This window comes from Lucilia cuprina, chromosome 6, assembly GCF_022045245.1.
Source record: "Lucilia cuprina isolate Lc7/37 chromosome 6, ASM2204524v1, whole genome shotgun sequence".
Taxonomy (NCBI): Eukaryota; Metazoa; Arthropoda; class Insecta; order Diptera; family Calliphoridae; genus Lucilia; species Lucilia cuprina.
The window spans coordinates 49,419,125-49,428,933 of record NC_060954.1 but is presented as its reverse complement, the minus strand read 5'-3'; the positions used below and the strand labels follow the sequence as shown (position 1 = coordinate 49,428,933).

Here is a 9,809-nt window from a genome sequence, read left to right as displayed (position 1 = left end):
GTCTATAGTCTAGTCTATAGTCTAGTCTATAGTCTAGTCTATAGTCTAGTCTATAGTCTAGTCTATAGTCTAGTCTATAGTCTAGTCTATAGTCTTGTCTACAGTCTATAGTCTATTCTATAGTCTAGTCTATAGTCTAGTCTATAGGCTAGTCTATAGTCTAGTCTATAGTCTAGTCCATAGTCTAGTCTATGGTCTAGTCTATAGTCTAGTCTATATTCTAGTCTATAGTAGACTAGTCTTTTGTCAAGTCTATAATCTAATCTACAGTCTTGAGTATGGTCTTGTCTGGTTTTTTGTTTAAAACTAAGTTAGGTGTAACGTCGCGGCACATAATTGATTTATTAACTATTTATGACAAAGAAAACCTATCGAATATGTTTCTTGTCGATGAAGGAGCTTATGATACCATAGAACTGACGGCAAATTAGTAAAAAAAATTAAGTTTGAAGGTAAAATATACATTTAATTTTTAATATTAAATGTTAATCTGATTTAGGAATTTTTAAAAACGTAAATAAGAACAAAGACTTATGATTTATAATCCATATTTTGTCTAATAATACATTATAAGCTACTGTAGACTTTCTTCTTTACTTATTTAAACTGCACACATACAAAATCAATTTTAAAAAAATTAATTCTATACTATGGAAAATAAATGATCATTAACATTTGTGTTTTGGGTTTATTCCTATGCAAATTCATATATATTTTTAAACATTTCATGAACATAAAAATGTTTGAAAAAACATTGAATAACTATTTGCTTTAGCATATACATATACTTTTCAGTTTATTCTATTCTTTTTGGAGTGTGTGGGCATATAAAAAAAATCTATTTTTATCTTTTGCTCAACGCCAAACTAAAAAAAAATTATTAATATATAAAACTTACGTAGAACAATTTGAAAATACCTTATGCAATTGCAATTATGTTTTGAGTAGATTATAAAGAGTGGCAGTAAAATTCCATATACCAACTAAATTTAAAGGACTTCTACTTGAGAGTTGATAGAAATCTATTATAGATAAACTATTGTTCAATGATTTTTAGAAAGTTGGCACTTAATAAACTAAAAGTAAAGTGGATTGGTTTGAAAGTAAAACCTTAATTGGGTGGGGATTTTTTTTTAAATGTTACTTTTAAAGAGATAAGACTTAATTCCTATAAAATCTTTACTATACATCTAATAACTTTTCTTTGAATAATGTTAAATACTTGAAGTGCTAATTTGTTGTGTCTAATAAATGATTATTAAATAGATTCACGTGGCAGATTTATAGTTGTCTGCATAAGCAAAACATGTTCCAATAAATTTGGAATTTTTTAGAAGTGCAAATTCCACTTAAAAATTTAATCTAATATTTTCCGTCACCGAAAAGTACTTTTTGACTGATTTAATCTCGGATTTATTTTAAGTGTTCTATAACATTGAGGTTTTATCTATATAAATAATACAATCTTGTTTTTCTATTTCTACTCTAAACCTTGATATTTGAATTTCTGTTTTTTCTAGTGTCTAAGAAAAATAGATTTTTAGGTTAGCGAAAAAAATCGATTTTTGGAAAGAAATTCAGTTCTAGTTTAGTTTTAGTTCATTTCTTGTACAGTTCTAGTTTAGTTCTACTTCAGTTTGGGTTCAGTTTTAGTTCAGTTCTAGTTTAGTTCTAATGCAGTTCTGAGTACTAGTTTAGTTCTGGTTCAGTTCTAATGCAGTTCTAGTTGAGTACTAGTTCAGTTCTAGTTTTGTTCAAGTTCAGTTATTGTTCAGTTCTAGTTCAGTTTTAGTTCAGTTCTAGTTTAGTTTTAGTTCAGTTCAAGTTCAATTCTAGTTCAGTTCTGTTCAGTTCTAGTTCAGTTCTGTTCAGTTCTAGTTCAGTTCTAGTTCAGTTCTAGATCAGTTCTAGTTCAGTTCTAGTTCAGTTCTAGTTCAGTTCTAGTTCAGTTCTAGTTCAGTTCTAGTTCAGTTCTAGTTCAGTTCTAGTTCAGTTCTAGTTCAGTTCTAGTTCAGTTCTAGTTCGGTTCTAGTTCAGTTCTAGTTCAGTTCTAGTTCAGTTCTAGTTCAGTTCTAGTTCAGTTCTGGTTCAGTTCTAGTTCCGTTCTAGTTTAATTCTAGTTCAGATCTAGTGCCGTTCTTGTCAGAATTGTATTGACTTTTGTAAAAAGATAAAGATAAAGATAAGCTCTAAACACAAACTTCGAACCCTGATATAGAGCATAACAAGAGAAATACTAGGAAAAATTCTCACATGATCTTGCCACAAAAAAATGAAAAGAAAATTAAAACAAAGAAAATACTAAAACAAATAAATTTTGAAAAAATACATTGCATATTTGTTAATAAATGTCATGAAAATTTAGAAAAGAAACAAAAAAGGCCATTGATAAATATGTATCTTTCTGTAGCTCATCTCTTATTCTTCGCACAGAGCGCAACAACTGGGAAACAAACAAAAACGATGACAACAAAAACAACAAGGCAAATAAATTAACTAATAATGATGAGAATAACTCTGCTGGCCTTTAAACGTATTGATCTTGATGTATTTGTTGGAGCTTTTTGTAATTTTTTTATATTTTCAGTTTTCGTTGGCAATTACACCATAATTTGCAAACCCATTGAACGGTATTGCGGGCGGCGAGCACAGACACATTAACTGGAAGTGGGAATGATTCATGGTGTCTAATTAAAAAAATATTATACAAAGTAGAACAACAATATGCTTGGCATGCATATACTAATAACAACATACTACTAAATAAGCAATGAATGAGTATGTCACTTTTAAACAATGTATCCATGCGGATAAAAATATTATATATGGTCTAGCCAGCCGTTTGCTCAAATATCCCAAAAATAAAATTTCTTTATCTTCCACAATCACTTAAAAATGTATTTCATACTTTTTTTGTGTAACTTTTTTTCATATGTGTATGCGGTTTTACCTTATTTCTTGGTTTTCTGCAAAATCAGCATATTTTTTTGAACAATATATTTAAAAAACGTACTTCTCCAATATTATATTACAAACTTATGATTACGTATTTTTATCATTTTTTTCGACTTTTCTTTGAAAACTCTTTCAGTGGAAGCACATGAATACCAACACCAACAACAACAATAAGCACATCAGTCAAAAAAAATGTATTTTTTGCTATACTTATAAAATTTTGTATCTTTTCTTTGACTTTTTCTAGCCGATTTTTTTTAATATTCAATGATTTTTTTCGTTTTAAAACACATTTAAGTAGTTTCACTTTTTATTTGTTAAACAATTAAATGGATTTATTCGTTTAATTCATTTATTATTTTAAATTTTATAGATAATTCTTAACCTTAGCGACAAAGTTTTGCTAATAATTTTTTGTAAAGTGAAAAAATTCTCTTTTCGAAAATGTGAGTTTGCAGAAAACTCACACATACACACACTCGAAACTACTGTGGCGAGCAAAAATTCGATAACGGCGTTAGCTGATGATATTTATGGAAATTATTTCGACGGTTTTTATATGCTTGTAGTCGGCTAAATAAAAAAATACTACAAATCTATACTCAGAATTTCTCATTCACGTTTAATGAATGCTAGCTGTTACATATTTATTTATTTATAAAATTGTTTACATTATTTAAAAACCCCATCAATTAACTTTAAAATAAATACATATTGGTAAGCGAACGATTACGCTAATAATGTTTCGCCGTCGAAAGTAGTTAAAATTTACCAGCGGATTCTGCTTTAAACCAGAGAAGTTCTCTGCATAGAAATGTGAAATGTTACAAAAGAAAAAACAGAGTTGTTAAAAGAATAACCGCCTAGGAAATTTATATAGAATACAGTAAATATTGTTGCATGAGTAGACTAACAACCGTTACTTTTAATGATTATTGAAATCCATATAGCAAAACGCTTTACTAAAAAAACCTTCCTGTTGTTTCGCATTAAGATGCATTCTACAGTTGCAACACTCCAAATAGAAGTATATTTCATTTTAATGTTGATGAAAATGTATTTAATCAAAAATATATTTAGAAAAAAATATAACTACAGAGAAAAGAATATAAAAATTAAAGTAAGAAGGAAATAAAACTTAAATAGCTTGCAACAATTGTTTTGCATAAATTAATACAAAAAAAAAAACAATTTCCATAAATAATTGTAAAGTATTAAACAATTTTTTTCTGTCGTCTTCTAGTAACACTAGCTGTAGTTGTGCATTCTATAGATTCTGCTGGTTTTTCCGTTTTATCTAAAACAAGTCTACGTTGTCTACGAGGACGACTTTCAGCAGCTGCAATTGCATCCACAGCATCTTCATTGCTAGAAGATTTATCTCTTGAGGTGGCTTGATTTCTAGATTTCGTTTTCTCTTTGGTACCATTCTTAGGGGCTGGTTTTAATGTACAAGGAGAATCTTCGAGAACAATAACAACCGGTGCCACAGTTTCCTTGACTAGATTTGGTTTACGTCCCCGGCTTCTAGTGGTTTTTGTTTGTATTTCATTTTCCCTAGACGCTTTTGTCCTTTTAGTACTTTTAATTTCTAGATTTTCCATTTGTGCTATTAGATCATTTGTATTGAGATTTTCTTTGGCATCTAAATTTTCCAACGATGAAGTCGAAGTGGAAATTTTCTGTGGTGAAGTTTTCGGTGTATCAGTTAAATCAATATCAATATGATATTGTGGCGGCACAAGTTCTGGTCTTTTGATTTTTGCCTCTCTTTTGCTAGCTGTAGTGGTTTTTGTTGCTTTCGCAGTAGTTCTTGTGACTTTTGGGGTTTTATGTAGCAGCTCTGGTTCCTCTGGGCTTTTTGTTCTCTTTATAGTTTTAACTGCTTCTTCGCTATTAATTACAGGCGCTATAGTCTCTACAATCTCAATGGAATCTTCACAAATTTCAAATTTAGGTTTGGTTGTTTTGCTATCTAAACTAGAAGTGCTACTACTGGAACTACTACTGCTGATGCTGGCGCCTGTTTGAGTTTTAGGTTTCTTTGAAGATGAGCAACCACTGCCACTTATAATGCTGGGTAAAGGTCTCATTATTGCTGTAGTTTTTTTCCCTGAAGCCATTACATTCTGTAACAGTTTCTCTTTAAGATCTTTCTTAGCTTGCTCTTTAAGTTGTACATTTTCTGGAGATATATTGAATTGTAAAGCTCTTCTTATTTTACTAAATGTGGGCAGTTGTACTTTTACATTACTGCAGTCACCCATTTGCTTTTGGGTGGCCAAGAGTTGTAATTGAAAATTAACATAGTAAACAGCATCTACGTAAAATTTCATATTTTCACACAATTCCATTCCATACTGCAGACATTGCACAGCTTTATCGTATTTCTTACGGGCTCTAAGGAAATTTGCATAATGCTGCATAGCCATAAGTTGTATATTTTTATAGTATTTCTTATTAAAACTATTATTGCGCATTTGCAGCCACTTGCTGCCTCTTTCGTAGAATGTCTCCAATTGATCATAGTCTTCTACTAGAAAATAGAGTCTAGCATTTAGACATCCCACCATGAATAGTGTCCATTCGATTTGTTCGTTTTGAGGCATAAGTTTGGCATCAACATTACACTTAAAATAACGTTTTAAATCGGTATTGCGATGTGAAGGGCTCAACTGTAATTTGTCCTAAATATAAAACAAAAACATTATTATTTAAAAGTTTTTCAATTGAACACAATTTAAACTAACCGTTTTAATAGGTGATAAATGTACTTGTGCCAGACGTCGGATTGCCTCCATGCCAGGATTATATTGGTTTTGTGTAAATAACTCTACACATTGTGTTGGTAATAATGTACTAGACTGTATGTCGCTTATGGTTTTTTTAGTACTCTTTTCCATTATCTCATTAAGACTTTTCATACCCATAACATATTCTATTATTTTTAATTTTGTCTAAAAGAAAAATATTTAATTTTAATGCAAAGATTCTACATTTAACCAGAACTGAATCAGAACTAAACTATAACTAAAATTGAAATATCTTACCTGAGCCTTATCAACATATTCCATTTGTAAATTTACCCACATCCACATGCCCATAACTTGAACGAAACGTAAGGCCAGACCCATTAGTAATGTACACTTAGTGGTGGCTATAAAAAGTGCATTTATAAAATTATCACATAAACGATTGACTGTACATTCAGCCAGCTCTTGAACTAAACCAATAATCATAATCGAATACAATAAACCATCACAGGAACTAATGTAGGAGAATTCATAGAGACGATCCAAAGTCTCTTGCACCTCATGCAAGAGACAACGATGTAAGAGTAAATTTTCAGCACTGGTACGTACAGACTTTTCATCTGCAGTTGATTTAGCAGCATCAAAATGTTTCCACATTAAACGAAATTTAATAACATCCATGGTAGCCAAAATAATATCATAACGTCCCAGACGTTCGACCAACTCAGCATGTTTTTCTTCAACATACTGTATCAACATTTGAGCAAATGTTAGTCGCGATGTTCGAGCATAATAGTAAGCTATTTGTAGTACAGCTAATAAAATGTAATTTTGATATGTTTGTCTTTGAAGATTCGTTAAATTTTCCAGTCCCTGCATTATGGTGGGAAAATGATATTGAATTTCATCTTCTAGTTCAAAGGCTTTGTTATTATCATTTTTTCCATAATGTTCGGAATATTCACAGAAGAATGTTAAACCTCGTAGGGCTGAAAAGGCATCTTGTATTAGACGTGAACATTTATAGTGTAGTAACCAAATACGTGAACAGTGTTCCATGTAACCGGACAATTGTAAACAAAGTGCCAAACTGGCGAGATCATCTAAAATTGATTCCCAATCGATAATGGCATCATTCATAGATATTGGTTCGCTGTCAAACTATATATAAATAAAAGGAGAATTAGGTGGAAATTAATTTAGAAATATGTATCACAGATAAATAATTGAACTAGAACCGAATTAAAACTGAACTAGAATTTAACTAGAACTGAACTAAAACTTAACTAGAACTGAAATAGAACTGAACTAGAACTGATCTAGAACTGAACTAGAACTGAACTAGAACTGATCTAGAACTGATCTAGAACTGAACTAGAACTGAACTAGAACTGAACTAGAACTGAACTAGAACTGAACTAGAACTGAACTAGAACTGAACTAGAACTGAACTAGAACTGAACTAGAACTGAACTAGAACTGAACTAGAACTGAACTAGAACTGAACTAGAACTAGAACTAAACTAGAACTGAACTAGAACTGAACTAGAACTGAACTAGAACTGGAATAGAACTAAACTAGATTAATAGCACAATGGTCTACGTAGTTTAAGGTCTACTTACATTACTATCACGATTTTCCAATTCCTCTTGTTTTTCATCATCTTCACTAACATTCTGGCAATAGAATACGAAAGCGACCAAAGCAATTTGAGCAAATGATAAAATAACATGTTTCCTGGTGCTGCTGCAGCAATTTATTGTAAATAATTTCGTCTCAGCCGATATGCATGGAGCCAATTTCATTAATTCCATAAAAAACTTAAATATAGAAGTATAACAATGCGGTTTAGACATTTGCTTCCAAAATGCAGCAAATATAGTGATATTTTGTAGTTGTGAATGTAAATAGAATAGTAAGACGAGAAAATCACCAAACCAAGGTTGATGCATAACATTTTTGGAATATTTATCGAATAGTTCCTTAAAACGTTCACAACGTATGCTATAGATTTGTTGAAAATCCGCAATAGACTTTTGACTGCACAATAGCTTTAAGTAATCGTATAGTAGAAGAAAGGAATCAGCTATAGGTTTATAAGATTGCAAGCGAGATTCTGTACGACATTGGCCCACAAGTTGTACGGCTAATTGTAGTTGCATCTTATCCATTATATCCAGCTGTAGTAATGAGTAAATTGTTTCAATTATAAATTTTGCTTGCTCCTGACTTTCGTTTTCGTCAAAAGTTTTGTCAAATGTTTGACGACCATATAGCGAGAATAAGGCACAAAACATTTCCTTAACTTTATTTTGTGGTAAATATTTTATAAATTGATAAAATGCACCAATTCTATTTTGTAAAAACAACCATTGTATGACTTTCTTTAATAGATCAGGATATTGGAAATTATGCTTTTTATTAGTTTCCAAAACATCGTTAAATAATTTTGTTAGATTTTCAAGAATTTTGGTAGCTTCACTCACAGCTAAGTCTTGATTTTGTACACGTAGCGAATTTTGCAGAAACAATTGATAGCAATTGATGTGGATGTAGGTTAAACTATTTTCGTTACTTTGTAATTTATTGTCATAGGCTGAGATGTGTCGATATATAAGAGAGGCTTTTTCGAAATCTTTCTGTAAGGATTAGAACAAATATGAAATATTAAGAAAAGTCTTTCTGTTGATCGGCTTATGTATGGAATTTAAAAAGAGAAATACCTTGTCCGCCAGTAAATAATGAAAATATCGTATGCAATTAACATACAAAGTCCAATACTTTACACTAGCCTCCGGACACAAATGATCCGCAAACGTCTCTATAATAATGTTGCAATACAAATCCATATGCTTATTCTCACATTTAGCAATTGTACACATAATTTTACTGGCAAACATTAGTTGATGTTTTCTCGCCTCCAGATGGCCAGAATCACCATAGCGTTTGAAATATTTTTCGATTTTTTGTTTGGCGGCAGTAGCTTCAGCAGGCGTACCCTTTAGTTCGCTTTCAAAATCATTTTCCATTTTGGATAGACGGTAAACATGCGATTTTAGGGATTGATTAAAGAATTATTTAGTAATATATTTTAGCAGAATCGCAGATTATTGTTTATTTGTTTGCTTTTAAGCGCGCTGGACAAAAAAAATTCAATTTGAAAGCAATATTTGAAAGCAGAGCCCTGCGCCGACAAATATTAACGACGGCGGCGACTGACACTAAATATGTCGGCTTAAAATCAAATGTAAGCCGTCTAAGTTTTCAACTACGTTTAGTTTTTAAATTTTCAACGATTTTAACTAGGTTTTTTATAAATCGACTTTCGTATAATCGAACAATCGACTTTTTGTCGAAAAAGTCGACTATTTTGTTCCAAAAAAGTCGATAACTCGTCTATCGTCTGTGAAAAAAGTCGAAAAGTCGACTTTGTTAATAATAGTCGAAAAGTCGAAAAAAGTCGAAAAGTCGGAAAAAGTCGGAAAAAGTCGAAAAAAGTCGAAAAGTCGATAATAGTCGAAAAAAATCGAAAAGTCGTAAAAAGTCGAAAAGTCGGAAAAAGTCGAAAAAATCGAAAGGACGAAAAAAGTCAAAAAGTCGACTTTTCGTTTCAACTATAGAACCCTAGTAAAAACAACAATATAATGGAATGTAACAAACAGGGCGATACATAAAAATTAGGATGTTTCATAATAGTGTTGCCAGATTTGATTATTCGACATATTAATGATTTTGATGATATATATTTAGCTTAATTATTATTTTTCTAAACTCAATATAACTTACCGACTATAAACGGCTGCGATTTCGAAAATTTGTAACCCTGTTTCTTGTCTAAAAATTGTCCCTCGCTCTCATGTGGTTTAGTAGTTATAGACGTTTAAAAATTTGTAATATAATTTTAAATATCTTCCGCACTATCTACTTAATGTGTAGGTTTTATATAGATCTTTTGAAAAGCTTTAAAAATATATATAACATAACTCGTTCCATTAACCCATAAAGCGACAATTCCAGAAATTTTAATTCTTACTATATTGTAAATTTGAAATTTTCTACATAATTTACGATATTAGCATTACAAAAGAAGATAAAAAACA

General features: G+C 30.9%; 1 protein-coding gene and 2 long non-coding RNA genes across 5 annotated transcripts in view; 1 reads left to right on the top strand and 2 right to left on the bottom strand.

The window, feature by feature from the left end:
- The window catches only part of LOC124420835, a 22,255-nt gene extending 19,339 nt beyond the window's left edge, over nt 1–2,916 (top strand). For all 3 annotated transcript variants that reach the window (XR_006941395.1, XR_006941396.1, XR_006941397.1), the window contains exons 2-3: nt 2,411–2,533; nt 2,588–2,916. This is a non-coding gene — a long non-coding RNA (uncharacterized LOC124420835). The remainder of the gene's footprint in view (nt 1–2,410; nt 2,534–2,587) is intronic.
- The window catches only part of LOC111680055, a 6,367-nt gene extending 2,928 nt beyond the window's left edge, over nt 1–3,439 (bottom strand). The window contains exon 1 of the long non-coding RNA XR_002762613.2: nt 2,951–3,439. This is a non-coding gene — a long non-coding RNA (uncharacterized LOC111680055). The remainder of the gene's footprint in view (nt 1–2,950) is intronic.
- A 548-nt stretch (nt 3,440–3,987) lies between these two features.
- Nucleotides 3,988–8,911, bottom strand: LOC111680051 (protein three rows). Its single transcript, XM_046954151.1, has 5 exons — nt 8,433–8,911; nt 7,332–8,348; nt 6,006–6,869; nt 5,706–5,912; nt 3,988–5,642 (listed from the first exon to the last, which is right to left on the bottom strand). Exons 1-5 carry the CDS (start codon nt 8,736–8,738, stop codon nt 4,170–4,172), a joined length of 3,867 nt encoding a protein of 1,288 aa, XP_046810107.1. The 5' UTR covers nt 8,739–8,911; the 3' UTR covers nt 3,988–4,169.
- Between the last annotated feature and the right edge of the window lie 898 nt (nt 8,912–9,809).

Bases quoted from the DNA above. Each gene is read 5' to 3' on its own strand.
- LOC111680051 (XM_046954151.1), bottom strand. From the start codon at position 8,738: ATGGAAAATGATTTTGAAAGCGAACTAAAGGGTACGCCTGCTGAAGCT. The intron at 5,913-6,005 runs GTAAGATATTTC...TTTTTCTTTTAG, and splicing joins AATATGTTGATAAGGCTCAG to ACAAAATTAAAAATAATAGA. The intron at 5,643-5,705 runs GTTAGTTTAAAT...TTTTATATTTAG, and splicing joins ATTTATCACCTATTAAAACG to GACAAATTACAGTTGAGCCC.